At 52.1% G+C, this 25,690-nt stretch overlaps 1 protein-coding gene and 1 long non-coding RNA gene across 3 annotated transcripts in view; one reads left to right on the top strand and one right to left on the bottom strand.

The window, feature by feature from the left end:
• ADAMTS14 (ADAM metallopeptidase with thrombospondin type 1 motif 14) overlaps positions 1–7,642 on the bottom strand; it is a 116,945-nt gene extending 109,303 nt beyond the window's left edge. For both annotated transcript variants that reach the window (XM_089897618.1, XM_089897619.1), the window contains exons 1-2: positions 7,524–7,642; positions 5,376–5,818 (exon numbers count right to left, since the gene is read on the bottom strand). In XM_089897618.1, the coding sequence (XP_089753744.1) occupies positions 5,376–5,818; positions 7,524–7,605 (525 nt within the window). In that variant the 5' untranslated portion in view covers positions 7,606–7,642. The remainder of the gene's footprint in view (positions 1–5,375; positions 5,819–7,523) is intronic.
• A 297-nt stretch (positions 7,643–7,939) lies between these two features.
• LOC111183480 (uncharacterized) lies at positions 7,940–15,651 on the top strand. The gene is made up of 3 exons (XR_002647029.2): positions 7,940–8,213; positions 9,809–9,874; positions 10,289–15,651. It is a non-coding gene; the product is annotated as an uncharacterized LOC111183480 (long non-coding RNA).
• The last annotated feature ends 10,039 nt before the right edge of the window (positions 15,652–25,690 follow it).

Here is a 25,690-nt window from a genome sequence, read left to right as displayed (position 1 = left end):
ACTCTACTCCAATAAAAAAAATTTCTTTTTTAAATTAAAAAAAAAAAGAAAGTGCACAATGTAATGGCTTTTCGTCTCTGCATAAAGCTGTACAGCCACCACCACGATCAACTTTAGGACGTTTCATCACCCCACAGAGAAACCCCGGGCCATTTCAACTGTCAGTGCGAACACACACGCCCTCCACCTGGCATCTTAATACCATTTTAAAGACAAAAGGACTGAGGCTCAGAGAGCTGCTGGGACTTGCACACCGTTGGGCAGAGGATAGGAAGCAGAGCTGGGACACAGCCTCCCCCTGCCCTCTCCCCATACCGCCTGCCAGGGGTCTACTCTGTAACCCGTTAAAAATGCACGTTCTGCAGAGGGTGGAAAACAGAACCAGATGGTGACAAATCTTACACGTGCAGCTGCTTCCACGCCAGGCCCCTGACTCACAGAGGCACTGAGGGCAAAGAGGGGGGGACGTGACGCCTCCCAGCCCCCGTGACCCCAGTGCAGGGGCAGCGAGGCCTGGGAGCCCCGGAGACAGAGGTAGAAGCGGGGCAAGTGGCCTTCAGGAGGCTGGCAGCCTGGGCTCCTGATGGTTTGAAGGGGTCCCACTCTGCTGATCTCATTCCTGCACCCCACAACCCCTCCGGGACCCACAAAGTAGTGGCCCCCCACCCAGGCCTCCATGTGCCTCTCAGGACTTCAGAACCACAACTGCTAGCAGAGAGTCTGTTCTGCACCTGGCCCCAGCCAGGGGACCTGAGATCACCCAGGCCCCCCTGCCCACAGGCCCTGAGGTTTCGGGTCACAGGAGCACTGGGGGGACTGCCACGTGGACTGGCCGGGATCCCCAAGGGAGGCTCTGCAGGGTAGACCAGCAGGCCGCCACTGCTGCCTGGGCGCATTCCCATCTGGGACCCCAGTGTCTGACAGCTGCCCCCAACCCCAGAGGAAACACTCTGCAGGCACGACTGGGCCTCCCCACATCGCCTATTTCCTTCCCCCAAACACCCACAAGCCTGCTCTGGGTCAGCAGTTCTCTCTGCTGGCCGAGGGCCTGGCACTTTCTTTCATGTTTATAATGTCTGAACAATTTTGAGCCAATGCCACCTCCTCCAGGAGCCCTCCCTGATCCCCTAACCAAAACAAACGGGTCCTCCCGCTGCTGCCTCACACAGGATTGTAATCTGTCTGCTTTTATGTCTGGTTTCCCATTATCCTCCAGACTCATCTGGGGCAGGGGTCCTGGCTTCCTCATTCCTGGTCCCCCACCTCCGACCCCCTCCCCGACTATGACACACCAGGCCTTCCAGCAGAGCAGGTGGGAAGTGAGATAAAGTGCCCATTCCTCGGTGTCAGGCATGAATTAACCGCCGTGCACAGAACCCGCCCAGTGTCTGTCCCGGTGCCCGTGGTGACTGACTCTGTGGGATGGCAGGAGACGTGGAAGAGATAATGGTCACTGCTCCCACTGCAGGTTCCAGCTGGAAAGGAGGATCGAGTCATCAGCTTAGACACAGCACTTCTCACCAGAGCAGCTAAAGTCCAAACGGCTGCAAGTCTGTCCACACAGAGGAGGGTTTGTTCCGACCGTCTTCCAACTGGAAGGTCTGCTAAGCCATGAGGGCCAAGCTCAGGATTGGTGTCTCTCCTCTCTGCACCTGCAGCCCCGCCCAGGCCTGGCAGGAGCAGACCCAGGACCCGCCAGGAAGGGGCAGTCGACTACACGTTTACAGTGGCCTGGCTTCAAGCTCCTCCAGCAAGGCCTGCCCTGTGTCACAAAGTACCAATGCCAGAGCTAGAAGATGCTCTGAGCTCATCCATTACAGGCTCCATGATACATCCAGGAGGCAAGGGAGGCCCAGAGAAGGAGGGCAGCTTGCCCAGGGTCACACAGTCATGGCTCCCAACTCCCAGCCCAGACTCTTCTCAGATAACAGGCTGCTGCTTCCCTGCCCTGGGCCCCCTCTCCTATCCCGCCCTTCCTTCAAGGTCAGACCAAGGCCCACCTGCCCAGTGTCTTCTAGGATCACCTCCCCAGCCCCGTCTAGCATGGTGCTCCCTCACTGGCAAGTTCTTTCCTCTGCCCAGAACGCCCTACCCACCCTCTGGCTCCAACAAACTTCTATTCATCCTTCAAGACCCAGTTCAAATACTATCTTCTCTAAGACAAAGATAATAATCACTCCCATTTACCGAGTAGCCATCCCTGCTGTGCTACAGAAAACCAAAAAGTTACTGTTGAAACTATTTGTGGGGTACCCCCTGCTTAGCACCCAAGTTCCTTGAGGACAGAGACCTGACTCTCTGCAAAGCAGGGTTACAACAATATCTGTGTACGCACCTCATACAACTGAAAGGCTTTATAAACTATAAAGTCCTGTGCCAATAGAAGCTATATGTATTGATATTATCTTCACACCGCCTCCCCATGACTCAGTTTCCCCACTTACACGATGGATGAAGTTAATGAGTGCGCATGACAGTACGTGTGCTGTGCCTGGGCTGTGGCTATGGCTCATGACTGCTGCTGTTATTATTCGTGTCACTTTCACTTTCTCACATCTCCGTGTGGACCCTGCCCATGGCCAGTGCTCAGTACGTATTTTTTTGGACTGAATGACTTCAGCATTTGAGACATGGAAGAAGATGGGGTTAAAACCCAGAGTCCACATAAAGATGCAGAGTGAAATCTTATCATCAGAAGGGCTGCACTGTGGCCTTTGAATCCAAAGGTGGCTCAGCTGGGTGACAGTGAACAGCCCTTGCTCTCACGGGACACAGGGCCGTTTTCTGGAGTGGGCTGGAGGTGAGGAAATCCCTGCCCTGGACAGGGAGCCTCTGTGCTGTGCTGTGGTCCCTGTCAGGGACCAGGTCAGGGAGACCCCTGAGAACTAGCCTTAGGGTCTGGACTCTGGAGCCCAGGGCACAAGCAGGGGCCCAGCCCAGGAGGTCCAGTTCTGCCTCTCACCAAACGCAGGGACCAGGCAAGCCACTCCCGGAGCCTCAGTTCCACCACAGAACAGGCTTCCAGAAGCTCATCCATGGAGCCTCCGAGACCTGACCCAGCTTCTGCAAATGTCACATAGAATAGAGTTCTGTCTGCCAGGGAGGCATGAGTGCAGCCCCTCCTTGGACAAATGAGAAGAGTAAAGCCCAGAGAGGGGAAGTGACTTGCCCAGGTCACATAGCCAATAAGAACGTTTCCTCAGAGGCCACCAAAAGTCAGCAACGTCAGGTGAGCATCCAGTGACCACCTGTCGATGTCTGCTGAGCTGGTTCAATGATAAGAAGGTTTCCAGGGTGCAAAGGGTGTGGGCAGTTACATATTAATGGCGATGATCATCCATTCATGCCTCTGTTTAGGTCCCCGTGGACATTGATGGAGGTTGTCAAGGAATGTCACTGAACAGATTACGGCCCATTCGGCTGATGACTTCAGGTCACCATGTCATTCAGCCCAAGCCACTGACATGCACTGGTGCTTTCTATCTCTCCATCTGCACAGACACTTTATCTCTAGGTGATTCCTCACGTCACTTTGGATTTTCAACCAAAACTTGTGGCCACAGCATAGCGCTAGCCACAGGCTGAGGAGAGTCCCAGGACTGCTGAGCCAGGGCGGGATGGCGGCCAAGGCTCACCCTGGCACCAGGACAAGGTCTCAGCCTTCTCCAGCTATCCTTACAATCTGTGTTCCTCAAAGTCCGCTCCACAGAACCCTCGCATTCCAGGTGATTCTGGTGCACACTCAACTCTGAAAACCAACCACTGCCTAGACCATGCCTCTCAATGGGGGCTCTAGTGCCTCCAATGGGGCAAAAATTGGTTATTTGGGAGGCAGAAAATTTACTCTTTTCATATATAAAGCACAGATATACATAGAGTTTAAAAACAGATATTCAGTATAGCTGTGGTATTAAGGTTTCATTGGGGAACAATTAGGGGAAAAAGTGTCTAAAAGGCTCCTCAGGGGGATGATAATGAAAAAAAGATTGAGAAACCCTGGTCTAGAGAAAGGCAGCCATGACATTCAGCAGGAAGACACCTCGTAAGGATGGGAAGATGGTAAGAAGTGTTCCCAGCCCTGCCAGTAAGGAAAGACTCCTCCCCTTACCATCCCCGCATCTGACTCATCCCTCTCTTAAAGCTCAAAGGCAGACGGGCAAGCAGGTCCTTTCCTGGACATATCGGCTCGTGCCTGGCAAAGCAGAGACCATGAAAACAGTGCCCATCAAGGCCCTGGAGCTGCCACGCAGGCTCACAAGGGCCTGATATACAGCAGACGGGGCAGCAAGGGGAATGGGATCCAGCCTGAGTTGAGCACAAGAAGGAGAGAAGCCACCTGTGGCTTTCTGGTTTGCAACATGGAACCAACTAGCAGGGGGTTCCCTGTGCCTGGGAGGAGGGAGCAGGTCCTGAGAAAGGGAACTCACATCAGAGAGCCACGGAAGAGCAGGCTGGCTTCGGGACCAGAGACAGTGGGGCACGAGGAAGGACACAGCAGTAAAAATAATAACAGCGGGCTTCCCTGGTGGCGCAGTGGTTGAGAGTCCGCCTGCCGATGCAGGGGACGCGGGTTCGTGCCCCGGTCCGGGAAGATCCCACATGCCGCGGAGCGGCTGGGCCCGTGAGCCATGGCCGCTGAGCCTGCGCGTCCGGAGCCTGTGCTCCGCAACGGGAGAGGCCACAACAGTGAGAGGCCCGCGTACCGCAAAAAAAAAAAATAATAATAATAATAATAACAGCAGCTGATACTGACAGCCCTGACCATGTGCCAAGCAAGTGCCAACCACTGGCCGTGCTGCCTGGTGAGGTAGGTCATATTTTCATCAACAGCACATCAGCTCCAGGAGGGCAAGGGGCTGTGTCTGTCTCAGGCACTGCCGTATCCCCAGCACCCGACTGGCACGTGGAGCGCGCACAGTAAATATGTGCAGAATGAATAAATCCCACTTCACGGGTAAGGGAAAGGACCACAAGAGGGCAAGTAACTTATCCAAAGTGACAGGGCCAGTGAGCGGCACAGCCAGGACTCAACGCCAGCAGAGCCTGCCCGCCTCACGCCTGCGTGTGTCTGCTCTCAGACCCCCGACAGGTGAGCTGCGGTCCCGGCGTGTCCGTAGATGGTGAGGGGATGGACAGGATAAGGTACCATCCTATCTCGGCCACTTTACAGCTGGCACAGTATGAACCTGGTGGCCAAAGGGGCACGCGGGGCTCTCTCTGGAAAGCGGCGCAGCCCCTGACTTGGCCCAGACTGCAGGCTGTGCCCACAGGAATCCCGAACACACGGGAGCCAAGGAGAAAACCATGTCGGTCTGGCTCGGTGAGGGGGACAGAGAGGAAAGGGGGTGCTGCTTGATGAAAGCCTTGTCCCTTACCAATCCGTCGCAGTTGCTGATGGCAACAGCTGCCCCTGGCATGCCCGTGACACCCCCGGTGTAGACACACTCCCTCTGCAAGGGCTGACGGAACAGCTCCCGAAAATCCTCCTGCCACTCCACCGAGGCTCCGGGCACCACCAGCCGCCGGTTGGGCCGCAGGTGTAAGTGCAGTTCCTCCCCAGAAACAGTGACGTTGAAGTAGAGGGAGGAGCGCCCCCCGCTGCCAGGCTGCAAGGTCACTCCTTTGGGGCGCAGTGGGCTTCGAGCCACCCGCAGGTGACCGGAGTGTGACAGTGGTGCGGGTGGTCTGTCCACCTCTGTACTCCCTGAGGAGGCTGCTGGTGGCCCGGATACCACGTGGGAGAGGAAGCGTCCCTGAGAATCTGTGCTGCAGGGCACTGTCACACCATAGTCACTGAGCTTTCTTGAGAAGCGCAACTCTGTTGGAAATGAAGAAAGAGTTACTTCGGTGCCGTCTGGGCAGAGCTAAGCGGGAGAAGCTGGAAATCCCATGGGGGCAGGAAGGGCTCTGCAACCTTGACCGTCACCTTGGAGGAACCCCTTAGCCCAATTTCATCTATTTCTCATCCAGTGCTTCCAGAGCCCTTGCATCTCTGCACTTGGATGATCGGTGTTCAAGTTCGTAAACTGCTAGACACACGTTGCTCCCCATAGCCCCCAGGCCCTTGTTACAGCTGGCGGAGGGAAACAAATGATGCCAAACAGAGTCCTGTCACTCTAGCAACAAACCTTCCAACCTTGGGCACTACAGAGGAAATTCCCCGAAAGCCCCCAGGGCAAAGAGGGATGGCTGGATGTGCCCAAACTCCCCAGTGCCCTGAAGTCACCAGCCCACCCCGGGGTAGGTAGGGCCCTCGTCGCCAAGCTCCCGGAACACAGCTGGCAAAACAAACACACCTAGAAACTCAGGGCCTCCTGGGCACGTGTCAAGGAGAAAAGAGTAGCTGGAGAGGGAAGGGAGGGAATACAGGTTCCACATTTTTCCAGGTTTAGAAAGAAAACTTTTTTAAGCAGCAGTGGCTGCCGAGATTTTTACATGGCCCAGCCCCAAGCTGGGTAAATATAGATCTTCAAAAATAAAAGTAGACACAGGGGTGACCTGCCCACTCGGACTGAATTAAGTGTGAGGTCATGGCCCCATGCTCCAGGCTGCATGCCAGCAGCCCGTCCTCACACAGCTCTCGCTAAGCCGAGCCAGGCAGGGCAGGAATGACAGCTCCCTGGCTTCTAGGCCTAGTGATTCATGGATAGGACTTAGGGAGGAATTTTCATTTCCACACAGCTCTATCTCGTGTCCCCAGCCCCCTTCACGGCACTGATAAAACCTAGAAAATGATGTGCCCTGAAAATCCCTCCTGCCCAAGGCAGTTATTGGAGGGCGGGGAGGGAGATGACCAACTTTCCTCTGGTTTTACCCTTTGCAGCAGAACACCCCCAAGACTTCAGCTAGGGGGATCCTGTTTGGTACGTGAACAGAGCTCAAAGACAAGCAGGCACTCTGCCTGGAACTGACCAGAGCCCCCTCCCCATGCTCAGAGCCACCAGTAGGGCACCTCACACTGCAAAGTGAGGGTGGAGTGTGTCTGATCGTCGTGTGAGAGGCTGTCTGCACAGCACAGAGTGTGAGAATGCTGGGGGAGAGGGATGTATGTGTGTTTCTGTGCAGCAGTGTGAGTGCCCGGTGTTCACTGGGGTGTGGGGCAACCACCTGCCAGCCTGATTCTGTGTGTGTGACAGTCAGACACTTGCACATACGTACACACATATGTGCACACATGCATACAAGCTGGAGACAGAGAAGACACTGAGAGAAAGACACACAGGAGCGAGAGACAGAGAGTGAGAGAGAAACACAGAGACCAAGAGACAGATACACAACCCCTAAGAAAAGGCTCCTATCCTCAAGTGCTCTCCTGGAGTCTCTCCCTAGTCTCGTGCCATAAAGGAAGAGAAATCCCCGGACAGCGTCGGTGGCACTGGGGTAAGAAAAGAGAGCTCAGACCCAGCGTGTGCACAGCCTCCCACCCGCTCGAAAGCTGCCGGGCTCCTCGGACACCCTCGGGCCACCCTGACCCGCGTGCACCCCGGACCCCGCGCACCCCTGCGCGCCCTACCCGCACGCACCTGGGGTCCTGCTGCCCGCGTTGGCGCAGAGCGCACAGTGCAAGAGCAGCAGGCAGGACAGCCGCGCGCGGAGAGGAGCCATGTGGCCGCGCGGGCACGCGGGCCGGGAGGGCGCCGAGCCCCGAGCTCCGGGCTGCGAGCGAGACTGGGGCGCGCTCGGGGCTCCGGCCGGCCTCCGCCTCCTCCGCCGCCTCCCGCCTCGCAGCCTCCAGCCGCCCGATCCCGGCCCCCCGCGCGGCGCCGCCGTCTGGACCGCTGGCTCCGGGAGCCCGAGGTTGCCGGCGGGACAGCGGAGCGGCCGACGCGCCAGCGCCCCCACTGCCAACTGCTGGCGGGTCAATCCGCCAGCGCCTTGACGCTCCGCTACGCTGCGGGAGCCGAGCAAGTGGACCGCGGGGCGGGCCGGGGGTGGGCACACTGGCGGGGCGGGGCCGGGCGCAGGTCGGAGCTGGGGGCTCCGAGCGCCCGTGGGCGGGGCGCAGGGCGCGGATCGGAAGTGCCACGCGGAGCCCGAGCTGGGACTTCGGGCTCCCTGGGCGAGTGTCCCCTCAGACTCATGGGCTCCCCGGGAGTGATGGCCCTTACTTTCCTAGGCTCCTCCGCCCCACCACCCTTTACTTGACTGCAGGGCCCAGTTTCCAGAGCTCCTGGGCTGATGGGATGTCCCCACTGCCTTCGGATGGCGAGATGGTGAGCACCACCCCACCCCCACCCCCCGCCCCAAGAGAGTGTCTCCTTTCTCTCCTAATGGTCTTGATGCCCCCAGTAATCTTCCGCCCCTTGAATCTACCCATTTTGCAGACTACAGCTCCCTGGGCCCCCTAGTGCAGTGACTGATCTGTGTCTTAGTCAAGAGCAGGGCTGAGCAAGGTGAGCCGAGAGCCCTGGCGTTACAGTCAGCCAGACCTGATTGAAATCCTAGCTCTGAGCCTCGGTTTCCTCGTCTGTGAAATGGGTGTTAATTATAGCACATAGTAAGGTTCAATAAATAACCATTCTCTGCTTCCACACCTGGCACCAATGTACCCACCACACAGCCTAAGGTGGGAAAAACTGAGTCTAAGAGATAAGAGTGGCTGCTGGTTTTGCAATGCTGCTGAGACCCGCTCAGTAGTCAGGCAAACAGGCCAACTCCTGCTTTCCTTTCCTGCTTTACTCTGTGAATGTGTTCCTAACAATTTTCGAATGCACTGTAAATCCAGAGGTGGGAATTGGAGAAAGGAGTTTTGTTATTTTTGGTTTGTTTTGTTTTGTTTTTAAGAACTGCAGAGTAAAGAACCTTTCTGTAAAGTGTATAAAGACCCCTAATCTTTCTTTTGAGTTCAGACATTTTGTTGAGGGCTTTCTTAAAGGGTGGCCAACTTGTGGATGCAAATTCTCTGACCAGACTTCTCTTGGGAATCCCTGGGTCCCCTGAAAGAGAACTTGGGTTCCTGCCCTCTTCTCTCCACGTGAGGTTTCCCAGTCCACACCCTCCCTGGGCTCTGAATATGGTCCCACTTTGTGGGCAGAGAGCTGGAATCTTCATCCTCACGGCTCCAGGACCTGACTCAGGGCCTCCTGGAAAGCAGCACTTGTGGAATGAATGAAATGACATCAGGGTTTTGGAGGGCCAATACATTTATGAAGGAGGTTCAGAGAGCTGAGGTGACATGTCCCAGGTCACACAGCTCATTTGCAGCAGAGCTGGCATCAGGACCCAGAATCTAGTGCTGAGCAGGAGAGAGAGACAAGGGTAGGGATCAGAAGGCTGTTGTAGGCTAGACTGCCAGTACAGACCAAGTGACCAAGGGCAAGTCATTTCCCCCTTTGGGCTGCAGTACCTCATCTGTCAAAGGGGAAATGGTGAGGATCACAGGAGTCACAGACGTAAACTTTAAAGTCCTGTGGAAATGCAGAGTGTGTTCTATTCCAAGCAACATCAGAGCATCCAATTATTTGAAATGGCACCACCAAACAGATCTATATTAAGTTTGGGAAGAACAGAGTTCCCTTTCTCCTCTTTCTGGTTCTTTAAGATCCGTGAAGTCAAGGGCCAGACTGTGGTTTTGTGTGTGAGGGCTGATGAAGCAAGAGTGTGAGGTGTCCATGTGTCAGTGGGAACTTGCAGGAGAGGCAGTGAACCGTCTCCATTCTGGCCCTCCGCAAACCCGCCAGATGAGCTCAGGATTAAATGGCCTGCCTCCCTTCTCAGGGGCTCAGTTTTCCCAGCTGCAGAGTGGGGGCCCTGTGGCGACAGAAGGGAAAAGTCGTGGCATGTGATTGCTAATTTTCTCCCTCTGCAGGGCCATCCCAGAGGAACTTGCAGTGCTCTCCCTGGACTCCACCCCATACTTCCTGCCTTAGACTTGGTAAGTCAAGAGGGAGAGACTACAGCTGGGACCCCAGCAGCCTGACTCATGAACTGTGGGCTGAGGCCTTCCCTGGAGCCAGTCTCGGCAAGCAGAGAGCAAAACCTTTCCCTGGCTCTCTACCCCAACCCCCTTCCCTGGGGCTACAATGGTTGCTTTTGTTGGCAAATATTGTATGTCCAAGCTCTTTTCTACTGAGGAAGCCTTTGTTAGGAAGAGGGGACATGGGAGCAGAGCTCAGAGCCTGGGCCAGAAGGTGGAGGAAATGGCTGCGCGGCCGGCCCTGTTTCTGGAGATGATCGGAGCCAAAGCAAAGAAATCTCCTGGCATCTGCTGGAACCCTCCAAGGACGGCAGGTTCTGGGTTCCCAGTCTCTCACCTGAGATTCTGCTTGGATGTTTCTCTTGCTCACAGCCCTCCGACACTTGTCCAACACTCCTCCCGTCCAAAGCCCTGGCAGGAGATGGGGAGGTGCAAACAGCTTGCACTGCACACAGTCGGCAACCACCTGGAGGACGTGACAGGTGCAAGAGAAAGCCTGACAACCAGGAGAGACAGGGACGGAGAAGAGAGCACCAGATGTGGATGCGGGAGGAGGGTCACCCGTGAGCGCCCCCTGAGGAGGAAGACAGCCCCAACCACCGGCACATTCTCCTTTGAGCACAGACAAAACCCTAGAGACTGGAGCTGGAGGTGCCCTGAGACAGTCTCCAAGCCAGTGCCCCAACCCCATTTTACAGGTTCTGTCTAGAGAGGGAGGGAGCTCGCCTCTGGTCACACAGCTAGTTTAGAGTGAGACTAAACCCCTGGCTTCAGAACCCAGGTACCTGCTGTCTCACCTGCAGGAGCACAGCCTCTCTCCCAGGCACCAGCTCTTTCCCTCCCCTGCTCCACCTTCCAAGAGGAGGAAGAGGGGGTTTGAGGTTGAGACAGCAAAATCTCCCCACCTCAGGGGGAGTCACAGACGCCCCTAAGGAAGTAAGAGTCTCAGCCTGAGACAGGTCTCTGCAGCAAGAAGCCAGGAGGTCCCTGGCAGGATGTGGATGGGGGAGACGACACAGTAGTGGTATAGGTTTGTCACAGCTTGGGGGCCCAGCAGGTGGCTGTCATTTGTTGAGTGCCAGCTGCTGTGCTTTACATGTTACCCTGAAACACACACAGAGCGGCCCTTTCTTGTATCTCCTGGTGTGACCAGTGACCCTCTGGGCTCTGACGTACTCAGGCGAGGAGAAAGGGATTCCCCCCTAGCTCAGTGACAGCCACACCATCCACCCAGTTAGGAAGCCAGACAGCCAGGCCACCCTAGTCACCAGCTCACCTCCAAGCCCTATGTGCTCAACTCCAAAGGACCCCCAAATACAGCTACTTCCATCTCAAATGCGTCCCCTGCCCCACCAGGTCACCAGCGTCCCTTCAATGGCCACTGCCATAAGTTTGTCCTAACAGATCCTCCTCCGAGCTCTGGCCCCTGACACCTCTTCTCCAACTGCATCCGAGGACATATTTGAATCACACCTTAGATCATGTATCTGCCTTTGCTATAAAACCTCCAAAGGCTCTGTTACTCTTGGGATAAAGACCAGACTCCCTAACACAGCCTATGAGGCTCTGCACAGGGTGGTCCTGCTGTCCTTCCTGCCTCCGTGTCCCCCCCTCACAGCCCTCCAGGCTAGCTCCTTGTATGCACCATGCTCATCTTGCCTCAGGGCCTTTGCACAGGCTGTCCACTCTGCCCTGAATGCTCTATCCTGCCTCTTTGCCCAGTCAGTCCCTGCTCACCCTTTGGACAGCCTTCTAGTCGTCACTACCTGAAGCCTGTCCGGCCCGCCCAACCAGGGACACCATCTCTGTCCATCTCCTTCACAGTACTTCTCACTGTTGGGTTTCACCTGATTTTGTGTGATTCACAGATTAACATCTGCTTCCCCCCCTGGACCACAAGTTCCACAGGGAGCAGGAACCTTGTCTGGATTTTTTTCCAAATTGTATCCCCAGTGCCTGTCCTGTGTTTGGCACCTAGTGGGCCCTCAATGAATATTAGTTAAATTAATAATCAAATGAATGGAAGCTGGAGAAGGAAAAGTTCATGGAAAACTTGGGGAGTTAACCATTTATAAAAACCGCCTAGCATAGGTAAATCTATAGAGATACTAATTAGGTTACTGGCTGCCGCGGCTTGGGGAAGAAAGGAATAGGGAGTGAGTGCTAATGGCTGTGGGGCTTCGATCTAAATTCAGATAGCAGTGATGCCTACATATATTTAGTATATATGTGACTATACTAAAAACACTGAATTGTACACTTTGGAAGAATGAATTTTATGGTATGTGAATTACATCTCAATAAAGCTGTTAAAAAAAAAGAAAAAAATTGGGTACAACCATTATGGAGAACAGTATGGAGCTTCCTTAAAAAACTAAAAATAGAATTACCATATGACCCAGCAATCCCACGACTGGGCATATACCCTGAGAAAACCACAATTCAAAAAGAGTCATGTACCAAAATGTTCATTGCAGCTCTATTTACAATAGACAGGACATGGAAGCAACCTAAGTGTCCATTGACAGATGAATGGATAAAGAAGACGTGGTACATATATACAATGGAATATGACTCAGCCATAAAGAAGAACGAAATTGGGTCATCTGCCGCAAAATGGATGGACCTAGACATCGTCATACTGAGTGAAGTAAGTCAGACAGAGAAAGACAAATATCATGATATTGCTTATGTGGAATCTAAAAAAATGACACAGATGAACTTATTTACAAAACAGAAATAGAGTCACAGATGTAGAAAACAAACTTACGGTTACCAAGGGGGAAAGGGTGGAGAGGAGGGATAAACTGGGAGACTGGGATTGACATATACACACTACTATATATAGATAGATAAGGATAGATAACTAATAAGGGCCTACTGTATAGCACAGGGAACCCTTCTGAATACTCTGTAATGACCAGAAAAGAGTGGATATTATGTATATGCATAACTATTCACTTTGCTGTACAGCAGAAACTAACAAAACATTGTAAATCAGCTACACTCCAATAAAAATTTTTAAAAAGAAAGAAGGAAGGAAGGGAGGGAGGGAGTGAGGAAGAAAGAAAGGAAGAAAGGAAGAAAGAAAATTTGGGGAGTTAAGCATTTCCCAGAATAATCGTTCCAGGGGAAAGCCTGAGACATATACTTGCAAGCTCTGATTCCATCATCAACAAGAAGGTCCCCAGGCTCCACAGTCAGGCAGAGATGGGGGGAGAACAGTCGCCTTTGTGTCCCCCCCCAACCCTTGAAGAGATACTGAAAATAACAAAGCAATCATCATAGCAGCCACCTACTGACCAGGCACTTGGCATATCTGCACCAGTTCCCACAACAGCGCTAGGCATGAGTATCCTCATCCCCCTTCCAGGCTCTGCAAGGTTAGGCGACTGCCCCAGGCAGTACTGGCAGCTACTTAGTATCAGGCATATTCACCCCCAAGCTGGATTCCAGCCCACAAGCTTCTGAGTACGCCGTGGTGCCTGCATGAGAGTCCCCCACCCTCATCCCCTTAGAGGTCACCTGGTTCATTTTGTCTCCCTTTTTATTTTCGAAAAACCTTTTTGTTGTGAAAACTATAACACATACAGAAAAGTGCCATCTGCTCATTTTATAAAGGGCCAAACTGAGGCCCAGAGAGCAGAGGTGACCTTTTCAAGGCCACACAGTGAGATCACTCAGGAGCAAAATAATACCCCAAGACTCCCAGTTCCTGGTCAGGTGATCTTAGAGCATCACCACTCTAGGCTCCTCCCACCCAGGACCAGGCCCCTCTGGCCGTTCATCATTGTTCCCACCTCAGCCCAAAGTGAAGACGAAGAAAAGTTTGGATCTCTTCTTCCTGATACCTGAGAGCCACTGTCCTGCCAAGAAGTTCTAGGCCAGTGGTTCTCAAATCAGGGTTTCCAGGAGCAACAGAATATCGGCATCACTTCAGTGTCTGTCATCAATGCAGATTCTCAGGCCCCACCCCAGGCCTGCTTAATCAGGAACTCAGAGGAGGGGCCCAGTAATCTGTATTTTAACAAGTCCTCCAGGGCATTCTGATGCATGTTCCTATTTAAGAATCATTATTGTAAGCATAGCCTTGAAAATAGGGGCAAAAGTGGGACTGAGAACAAACTCACTGAGGATTTGTGACCTGTTCCTTATTGATGGCTGCCCCCCCCCCCACCTCCCATCCCGTCTCCAAAACCTGAGCTTGAGTTTATGTGAACTCTGAGTCCTTGGCAGAGCTCCGGGACATACAGAGGAACCAGGCCCTTCTCCACATCACCCTTCTCCCTTTTTCCCCCAGCATTCCCTCTGCACATTTTTTGGCAAATGTCTAATGACCGTATCTAGGAGACCCGGATGCGCTAAGTTAACCACAGTGATTTGTCATGCATTACAGAACAGCTGATACCCCCGAGACCAGCTGAACCATGAGATCAGTTAGAAACAATGCTGTCGTGCCCTGTGTGTAGACCTTCTGTGGTTGTGGTTACTGTGTGTTGAGGGTTCGGGGAGAGGAGGTTTCCCTGTCCTTGTAAGGAAGGATGCCAGAAAGGCCAGCTGTCCTTCAGGAACTCTCCTTCTGCCATTTCCTCTCCCCAAACTGTCGGTCTACAATTACAATACCAGCATCCCTCTAGCCAAAGTCCAGTGCAGCCCCTGACACTGGCCCTTTGGGGTTCAAGAGAGGTAGTGAAACCGAGCAGGACCCTGTGTCCCCTGTTTCTTGTTTGTAGGGAATAGGCTTCAGCCTCCAGGACCTTCCCTGAGTTCCAAAGGGCAGGTTCAACGGGTTGCTAATCAGGGAAGTGAGGGGATGCAGAGACAAGGAAGGAGCAATCAAGAAACAATAGTGCAGGGCTTCCCTGGTGGCACGGTGGTTAAGAATCCGCCTGCCAATGCAGGGGGCACGAGTTTAAGCCCTAGTCCGGGAAGATCCCACATGCTGCAGAGCAACTAAGCCCGTGCACCACAACTACTGAGCCTGTGCTCTAGAGCCCACGAGCCACAACTACTGAGCCCACGTGCCACAACTACTGAAGCCCACATGCCTAGAGCCCGTGCTCTGCAACAAGAGAAGCCACCGCAATGAGAAGCCCAGGCACCGCAAGGAAGAGTAGCCCCCGCTCGCCGCAACTAGAGAAAGCCCGCGCACTGCAACAAAGACCCAATGCAGCCAAAAAATAAAAGTAATTAATTTTAAAAAATATATTTATTAAAGAAAAAAAGAAAGAAACAATAGTGCAGCCTTAGGGCAGGGTCCTGGTTCCACCTCAAAGGATACACATAACAATATCTTTGAGCTCTTCTGCAGAACTAAAACCCCCAACAAATGGAAGATGTTAACTACAGTCCTTGATGAAGCATTCTTCATTCCAGAGAGGTCACAGTTTGATAACCTCGAGAACCACAGAAGCTCATCAGGAGACCACCTGAGTTCAGATTAAAGGAGCGCAGGCCCTGCGCACACCCTGATCCTTAGCAGCAACCCCACCTTTGAACCAGTGCTATAAAACTCCGCACCAAATCCCCCAGGTTGGGACACACAGATTTTGAGGGTATGAGCCCGCTGTGTCCCCCTTTGCCTGTCAAAGCAATAAACCTGTTCTTTTCTACTTCACCCCAAACTCTGTCTCTGAGGTTTGATTTGGCAGCAGTGCACAGAAGCCAAGTTTTCGGCATCACTAGGCAGAGAGCAGAGACCACTCCCATTTCCTGGAGCCCCTTGGGTATGACAGAAGGACTTGGAGAGATTTGGCAAGGACCCATTTCTCACAAGCCTTTCTTCCAATCCTGGTGTCCCCTCAGATGCCATGGTGGCACCCTGCAGCAGAGAAGAGCCAGGCCTCCATTCTGTTCCTTTCTCCAGATCAGTTGAGTTACATGTAACAACAACAAAATTAAATATAGCTTAATTTATTACCCCATGTAATAAATTGGAATACTGAAGCAGGCCCATTCCGGCCTGGTTAATTTGGCGACCCAAAAGAATCATCCGACACCCCAGCTCCTTCCTCTTTCCACTCTGCCATGTTTGGTGGTTAGTCTAATCCTCAGGCTTGTCCCTCCTGAGTCACAAGATGGCTGCATTAGTGCCAGGCAACATGTGTTCACCAGATGCGAAGATCACCAGAGGCAATGGAAGAGGGAGTTCTTTCTTGTCCCCACTTTAAAAAAATTTTACTATGCAAATTTTCAAACATACACAAAAGATGACAGAATAGTATGAAGACCCGCCTCTCCCCACTTTCACCCATAACCCAGCTTCAATCATTAGCAGCCCATGGCCAATCATGTTTTCTTTACTTCCTCCCCTCCACACCCTGGGTTATTTGAAAGCAAATCTCAGGCATTATCTCCCATTTAGTATCAGTAGTTAATAGATAAAGACTCTCTCTTCTTTAAAAACAAAACAACATCAACAACAAAGACCATAAAGTCTCTGTCACACCTAACAACACACCTAACCACAATTCCTTCAAATCATCTTATATCCCATCATTGTTAAAATTGCCCCAACTGGCACAACTTTTTTTGTTTTGTTTAGGTTTGTTTTTAAGACTTGGTTTGTTCGAAGCAGGGTCCAAACAAAGTCCACACATTGCATTTGGCTGATGTGTCACAGAAGAGTCTTTTCATCTAAACCAGGGGTGGGCAAACTACACCTAGGGCCAAATCCCGCCACCGCCCTATAAACACTCCCACCCACATCCACTTGTTTACATGTTCTTTGGCTCATTTCTTGCTACAAAGAGAGTGGAGTAGTTTCTCCAGAGCCAGCATGGCCCGCAAAGACTGAAATATTTATTACTTGGTCTTTCCAGAGAAGGTTTGCTGACCCCTAATCTAAACAATTTCCTCCTCTTTTTTTCTCTCCACTTTTTGATTGAAGAAACCAGGACATTTGTCCTGCAGAATTCTGCATTTTCTTGTGCCCATTTTGATGAACAAGGTAAAGGCTTCCAGAGGTCCCCTTGCAGCAGTTTGCCCTCAGGGAGTCCAGAATTGCCCTCAGCCCATTCCTCAACCAGTCCCCAACAAGGGCCAAGGCCCTCCTATGCAACCATAGCTGCTCTGAAGAAGATGAACAAATCATGTTTCTATGAAAAAGGAGGGAGGGCAGTGAATGGTTACCATGTGGGAAGCCCAGATTGATTCCAACTTTCCAAAATGAGCCAACTCAGCAAAATGCCACAGCTGGTCCTGTCTCCCTCTGCGGCTCTAATGGTCAGGGTGGCCTCCTCACTCCCAGGACACAGATTCTCCCTGCTCTGGCTTCCAACTCGTGGCCAACATCTAACAAACTCCTGGCATGCCCCCGTCGCAGCTCTGTGCTGGACACCGGGAGTCAGAGGTGACCGTGGCAGACCAGTCTGTGTGTTCTGAACTCACCGTCTGGTTGAAACAGGAGGGAAGGGGGCAGGGCACAACCTTTAAAAGAATGAAAGAATGACATAGCCCGAGGACACGACATAAACTGATTAGAACCAAGTAGGTCGGGTTCCCCTGGTGGCATAGTGGTTAAGAATCCGCCTGCCAGTGCAGGGGACATGGGTTTGATCCCTGGTCTGCGAAGATCCCACGTGCCACGGAGCAACTAAGCCCACGCGCCACAACTACTGAGCCTGCGTTCTAGAGCCCCCAAGCCACAACACAGTTGCAGCCTGTGTGCTGCAACTACTGAAGCCCGTGTGCCTAGAGCCCATGCCCTGCAACAAGACAAGCCACCGCAATGAGAAGCCCGCACACCGCAACGAAGAGTAACCCCTGCTCGACGCAACGAAAGAAAGCCCGTGTGCAGCAATGAAGACCGAACGCAGGCAAAAATGAATAAATAAATTTATTTAAAAAAAAAAAAAAAAAAGAACCAAATAGGTCCAAGATGGCAGATGAGTAGACTTCCACTAGACCTTGAGCCTCAGGACACGCTCACTGTAACACATCAGCAAGCTAAATGACACGCCCACAGGCGCCATGACAGTCCCAAGGCCGGCCATAACGGTCAAAAAGTGGGTGGTGGCCCAATTTCTGGAAATCTCCACCCCTTCCCCAAAATAGCTGGAATACTCCCCCCACTCATTAGCCTATGAAATTACCCACCCTTATAAACACTGACAACCCCATACCCCTGGTGCCACTCTCGCCTTCTTAGATGGCCCACACTCTGTCCATGGAGTGTGTATCTCCCTAAATAAACCTTCCTTCACTTTACTATGGCTCGTTCTTGAATTCTTTCCTGCGCAAAGCCAAGGACCCACACTTGGTGGCTGTCCCAGGGACTCGTCTGAGACCTGGGACGTGACCATCCTCTCGAGCCTCACTCTATTTCCTGCAACACAGTGAGGGTCACAGACAAGGGGGCTCTGTTGGGGGGGGGGTGACCTGCTGGGAGGGGCGTAGGCACAGGTGCTTGAGGGCACAGAGCAGGGACTCCAAACCTATAGGTGAACCGATGGAAGATGCTTCCTGGAGGACATGCCCTGTGGCTGATGGAGAGAAGTGGGCAGGGATCTGACCCTGAGGTGCCTAAAAGGCCATGTCCAGGGCTCTGGCCCATCCAGAGGGCTCCAGCAGCCACCAGAAGCTTCTATGAGTGGGCAGGAGCAGTGTTAGGATTTGGAAAGCTAGTGAGATGTAAAAACTGCTCTCAAATTCCTCACTCACACTGTGGTACTGGGTACTCGAGGATTTAGAGCCTGAAGGGGTGAAAATGTTAAGATATAGTGGGAGGGGGTGCTTATCACAGGATTGTCTGTGTTTCTGAAATACAGCAGATATACATATATTAAGATGTAGATCTTTGTGTTATAGTTTATATTTAAATATATAATTTATATAATACATACTATAAAATGTATATTATAAATATTATATATAATGTATATAAATAAATGTATAATATATTATATATTATGATATATAAATGTATAACATATTTAACATATAATACAATACATACTTTAGTAACTATATAATGTGTTATATAATTATGTATCGATATAAACTATAATATAAAGATATATACCTTTGGGACTCCCCTGGTTGCCCAGTGGTAAAGAATCCGCCTTCCAATGCAGGGGACACGGGTTCGATCCCTGGTCAGGGAACTAAGATCTCACATGCCATGGGGCAACTGAGCCCGCATGCCACAACCACTGAGCTCCCGCACCTCAACTAGACAGCCCGCGTGCCGCAAACTACAGAGCCCGCATGCCGCAAACTACAGAGCCCACGCACTCTGGAACCCGCGTGCCACAAGTAGAGAAGAGAAAAACCCACATGCAGCAATGAAAGATCCCGCATGCCTCAATGAAGATTCCACGTACCACAACTAAGACACAACGCAGCCAATAAATAAATAAATAATAACTCTTCCAGAAAAAGATATTTGCCTTATATATATATTTGATATACTTCAGAAGGACAGAGAATACTACTCTGTTTCTATATATTGTCAACACGGTGGAGTAGCAGTCTGGTGGTGAAATTGAGTCTCTGAAATGCAATTCAGGTGGTGGTGACTTCTCTTTACTCAAGGTCAACTTTGCTCCAATAGGTTGCCCTGGGCTGTGCCCCTCTTTGAGCCTCAGTTTTCTAAATCTGGATCATGAGACTACAAATATCTGCCCCCCAACAAGAACAGACACAAACCACACCAGCCATGTCTGAAAGCTCTTTAAGAACGAGCACAGAGAAGGCATAATATTATTGGCACTTCTGCTTCCTTCTTAGCCCCTAAAACTGAAAGCCCTGAGTGACTTAGAAGACCCTGCCCTCTGCACCACTCAAAGGACAGAGTGGCTGGAGGTGAATCTACGTTCACTCATTTCCAGGATGACCTGCCCCTTTTCAAACTGAGGGCAACCCAGGTGCTCACGCTTTGCCTGTGAAATTCTTGCCTTCCAACGCGCAGAGCTTTCATAAGCCCTAGCTTCAAGTCATCACGAGTCGAAAACTGTCATGTGTGCAACCTCCAAAAGAGGGAGAGGCTGTCACCCGCCATCCAGCCATGGAGAAGGCTGCATACGTTTATTAAGCATCAACTCTGTACTGGGCACGGTGGAAAGCACTGCAGAGACCCCAGCTCTGACTCCAGTCAGCCCCTCCAGCTCTGCTCTCCATTTACAAACTTTGAGCTAAACTCAGATGACCTGAATGCATACCTGCTTGCGATTCAAGTGGGAAGATGATGTTTCGTGTCATGTCTAGCGTTTGCTCAGCAAGAAAAAAAACTTGGTTGGGAAGTGAGGAGGCCAGGCTCTGGTCAGAACTCTGCTGCTGACTGACTGGGTAGTTCTGGGCAGTCCCTGCTGCCCTCTGCACCAGGAGTGGGTAGATGAGATCATCTCTGTGGTGCCTCTAAGCCCCGACCATCCATGACTCAGCCCCCAGGGCTTTGCACCCCTCAGCCTGGGTGCCTCTGCCCCACGCCTCCATCCAGCAGGCCAATACCCTTCCTTCAAATCCTTTGTCAGTGGTCACCTCCTCCATGAAACGCTCCGAGACATAGAACTACTCCCACTCTCCCAGCCAGCAAATCATCCAATCACACCCTCTTCTGCTCCATGTCTATACCTTGGACAAGTCCGTAGGACTTCCTGTGCTGAAATCATCCATCTGTTTAATAACTGTGAACTAAAGATCTCATTCCACCTTTACTTACTGCCTAGCATATAGTCTGGAACACAGTAAATGCTTTGTAAATGTTGGATGAATCAACGAATGAATGCATCAATTAATCATTTGTGGTTTCTTAAGTCTGCTGCAGTGTTAGGAGATTCCTGTTGTGGTCCGGAGAAAGACACATATTTCCTGCTGAAGCATTTCTTATCAACTTCTTAAGGACAGGGGCCATTCTTGGCTCAGGTTTTGTCTCACCAGAGCTTGGCACCCAGCAGGTGCTCAATGGATGTGTGTTTCATGGACCAGCATCAAGGTCCCCTCCCCTCAGCCCTCCATACTGGGTAAGCCACTCTCTCCAGGGGGCTCAATGATTCCTCTAAGAGTTTGAACTCATTGCCATGAAGGGCGTGTGGATTAGGGATTAGATTAGGATAGAAAATGTCTACGCTGGCACCAGTGAGGGGAGCTGCAGGTCAGGCTCCCATTGGCAGGGTGGTAATCGCAAAGAAAAGCCCGCCAGCTCCTACAGCGTGCCCAAGATGACCATCACCACCATAGTTTACCGACCCAGGCTTAAGTAAAAAGTCACCAAGGGGGCTTCCCTGGTGGCGCGGTGGTTGGGAGTCCACCTGCCGATGCAGGGGACACGGGTTCGTGCCCCGGTCCGGGAAGATCCCACATGCCGCGGAGTGGCTGGGCCCATAAGCCACGGCCGCTGAGCCTGCGCGTCCAGAGCCTGTGCTCCGCAACGGGAGAGGCCACAACAGTGAGAGGCCTGTGTACCGCAAAAAAAAAAAAAAAGTCACCAGGAGAGAACCTCTCCTATCTCCTGTTACTAAATAATAGTGATAATGGTACATTTGTGGAGCGAAGTGCAGGTACCACAGACTGCTGTTAGGACTGGTCTAGGCCAGCTCAGCCTTCGGCCAGGGGCGGGGGCAGGGAGGGTTGGATGTCCTAAGTGTGACCCAGCCAAGGATAACGTCTCCTTCCCTTAGGACCCAATGTCAAGTTAAAATTGATTTTACCATCTTGATTCATTTAACCCCCGTGGGTTAGGGATTGTCCCCATTTACAGATGAGACAAACTGAGGTCCAGAGAAGTTAATAACCAGCCCAAGTAAGCAGCAGAGTTGGGACTTGGAGTCGGCTCATAGACTCCAAAATCCACGCTCTCCAAGCTCCTGGAGGGTCTGCAAGCACAGCATTTGTCACCAAATTGTTAGCTTCCTAATGGTTCCTCATAGCACGTGGCTCCCCATGGTGCCTGGAGCTGGGCTGGATCCACAGCCAGCTCTCAGGAGACTGCAGGGTACTGATCAAGTTCTGTGCCTGATTGAGTTCTGTGCACTGATTAAGCTCTTGATAGAAACAGTGCCTGCAGGCCCAGCTGGAAGGTGAGAAAGGCTATCAGGCTCCAGGGATACTCAGGCCTTGGGAACTCAGTGAGGCTGGATACACACCATCTCACCCAACAGCTGATGGCAACACCCCCAGTGGTCACCATTAGTCACCCAACCGCCACCAGCACTTCTGTTCTTTTTATAGCTCCAAGCAGCTGAGGCCAGCTGAGCCCTACAGCCAGCCGTGCACATTTACGCTCCACAAGCCTCCAGAATACGATTTTTGGCAAGGCCTCCAGATCAATTAGCCAAGTCAGCCCTGGAAACTGGGAGGCTTGTGTGGGTGGGAAGCAGGGCAGAAATCCCTCCCAGGGCCCCTGACTCAGTCACCGAATGGTTACTTAGGGTCAGTGGAGCTGAGCCTCGGGCAGAGCGGTAGGGAGCCGCAGAACACAAGGTCATGGAGAGAGCAAAGTGCAGGGAGAATTGAGGTGCACAGTGAAGACCCAAATGTGAAATAGGCTAAGACTGCACAGTACAAACTAGACTGCACAGTACAAGCTGCAGAACCAGGGCTCCTGAGCCGTGTGCTTCCCTGAGTCCGCTCCAGCTGGCCCAGGGGAAGCGTCCTCCTACTCGGAAGCAAGCGACCTCCACTGAGTGATCAAAGTAGGTCCACATACCCCTGCAGCCCCATGGCCCGGAGAGCAGCTGAGAGATGAGCCCTCTCTGGAGGCAGCCACACCCGGTGACCTAACTGCCTTACCCGGGGCGGGGGGAGCCCTCCCTCAGTCCCGAGGGAGCGGCTTTTGGAAGGTGCACCGCTGTCAAGGGGCAAATGGCCCAGAAAGCAGGTGGATTTAGCCATCACCGGAAGAAATGTCCACAGCTGCGGTCCATCCTGCGCCCTGGGTTTCAAGCAGCACTGCAACAGCCTGGGCTCAGATTGGATCCACCCAGCGCTGTCTGTCAGCCTCCGGGACTCCTGGTCCTTCCTCCTCCTCCAGGCTGCAGCGTGCAAACAGCAGCCGAAGTGACAGGCGGGCAGCACACTTCCCTCCTCCCTCGAGCCCCACAGCCTCATTACCAGGAAGGACAGTGGGGAACATTTATGCCCCCAAAACCCCTTGGGTGAGAGCCTTTGCTACCACGTCTGTGGGGTATATCCCCCCCGCCCCCTATAGCTGCCTCTGTCGGGCTCTTATCCTCTCCTCTTCCAGGAAGATACGTCTCCATCAGCACCCATCCTTGTCACCAAACCTGTGAAGCTGCGAAGGGTCTGAGATGTCACCCCACTTGTACGCCAATCCCCAGTTCCCTGACAGAAGACACTAAACTCCCGGGTCAGAGATCAAGGACCTTTTGGCTCACAGCATTCTTAGCTGCATGAGCTTCACATTCCCTTGCCCCCAAGTTCCACCAAGTTGGAGGCGGGCCTGGGTGGATGCCATGCCCTCGGTGGGTTTGGGTCACAGCTGAGGAACCCTGAGTTTAGGAAATTCCAATCTTATAAGGGGCTACTAGCAAGCCTGCCCAATTATTGCCCTGGGGGCACAGCAAAAAAATCTGCCCTCTGCCCTGGGGAGAGATAAGATCTTCACCTTGCAGGGCCATTTGTTATGCAAAAATCCTCAAAGAGATAGTTCTGTACAGAAAGCCATAGACATCTCCCAAAAGATACTGTGGGGGCAATGCAAGCCTGTAAGCTAAGCTGGAGAGGCTACCTGCCTCCATAAATACAAGGGCGAGCTGTGAGCCACATCCTTTTCTTCCCTTGGCTGAGCTCTGCCTTGGACTAGAGCATCTAGAAGCAGAATCCAAGACAACACAGGTGAGGGCTGGTGGTAGAGCCAGGTAACTGGAGTCCAGGAGAGGGAAGGAGGCTGGGGACAGGGTGGGGACTTCTAGGACCACATCAAACTGATAAGGAGGTCCCCCCGGGGTGCAGCCTCTGACTCAGATGTGACTGCCCACAGAGGACCCCTACCCTTGGGATTTCTTCCTGCTTGATCCATGTTACTTCCCCGACCCTAACAAGACAGAAAGCCGCAGTGGAACCCAGATCTCATCCAGATGGTAGGAACCTGAGGGCTCTACAAATTTAGCCCAGAGGTTAAAGCTCTGGGCTCTGGAACCAGACTAGCCCAGGTTCAAGCCCAGTACACCAGGTTCAAGTCCAGGTCCAAGCCTAACCAACCACCTGAGTGACCTGGTCCAAGTCACTTCACCTCTCAAGTGTCTCACTTTCCTTCTCCGTGAAATGAAAAGAAAACAGGTACCCACTCATGAGGGATCTTGCAAAGATTAACCCGATAACCCATGGGAAAGGCTAAGCTATCACAAAGTAGCAATGCTGTGAATGATGACCACTAGTATGCCAACAATTTCTCTGGTGGGAAAACTGAAGGCAGAAAGTGTAGGTGAATTGGCCACAGTCACACTGCAGGAGAACACAAGCTCTAATATTCCAACCCAGGTTCCCCAACATCCTGCCCAGGGCACCCACACCAACAGGGGGTGCCCTATCGACCAACTCTACCTCCTTCTTTCCATCGTCTCTCCAACCTCAGCAGCCTGATACCCCCAACTCGGACAGTAGATACTGTGGCAGGGGGATTCCATGCACTGCTCCTGGTTTGCAGGATCCCAAAGGGCTTAAGGAAAATAAGCAACGCTGGCTCGCCACTTACCAGCTCTGTGATTTACAGAATGTTTCTTAAACAACCGCCCCACCAAGTCTCAGTTTCCCCATCTGTATAGTGGGAAAATCAAAGCTGGTTTATCAGACTGTTACCGTATACAAAGTGCTTAGCAGAGTGCCTGGCACATCATAAGAACTCGACAAATGTCAGCTGTTATTCTGACTGCATTTAGTATTCTTGCTCTAAATGAGGATGACAAAATACTCAGACACACAGGTCTGGGGGCTTTGGTATATTCTGTGCTCTGTAAATGAGAAATTGAGAAATTACCAAATAAGACTGTGCATGGATGTGAAAGCCCTTTTAAACTATACTAAGCTGTGCAGGTGAGAGAGGCAATGATTAAATGGCCCAGAAACGTGCTTCCATCAGAAAGGCCTGGAAGTAGAGCAAGTACATAGAGCTGCAGCAGGGTGAGGACATGGTGACCACAGGCTGGGCTCAGTTTTCTAAGCTCCCTACACTAGAATAGAACAGGGGTGAAGATGACCACAATGCCAGCAGCCGCCTGTCAGAGGTCCCCACTAGGTCCTTTCATATCCACAACGATCCTGTGTGCTTCGCTGGGCAAGTGGGTAGCAATACTCCTGTTTATAGATGTGAAAACAGAGGCTCTTGCCCATGGTCACAGAGGCAGCACTGGAACCCATTCAACAGAACACCCAAGGTCCCAAAGATGTAGGGACCACAGTGGGGCCAGAGCCGGGTGGGTCTACAGCATCTAGAGGTCCTCTGTCCTATTTCTCACAGGTCAGATTAAGCATTGGCTGGGTGCGTGACAAGGGTGAGCAACTCATCCTGGTTTGCCCAGGACTTTTCCAGTTGTAGCATTCAAAGTCCCTGTTAGGCAAACTGCGATGGTTGGTCATGAAATCGAGCAGGCCCTGAGGGCACCTTCCTGGGTCAGACCTCCCATGTCCCCCGCTTCTTGCTTATATTTTGAAAAGTTTTAGCCTCCTAGGAATTCCCTGAGTTCCAAAGAGCAAATGTAATCAGTTAATAATTAGAGGAAAACAAAGGAAAGCAGTGAAACAAAACAAAATAATAATAGCTTAGCCAAAAAACAAAGTCAAGGACACTTAGTTCCTCCTCAAGGGCTATAGATAATA

The sequence above is a fragment of the Delphinapterus leucas genome, chromosome 16 (assembly GCF_059928025.1).
Source record: "Delphinapterus leucas isolate spDelLeu-1000000601 "Yukka" chromosome 16, BTC_Dleu_Yukka2, whole genome shotgun sequence".
Taxonomy (NCBI): domain Eukaryota; kingdom Metazoa; phylum Chordata; class Mammalia; order Artiodactyla; family Monodontidae; genus Delphinapterus; species Delphinapterus leucas.
Note: the sequence above shows the minus strand (reverse complement) of the source record. Positions and strands in the feature narration are given on the sequence as shown.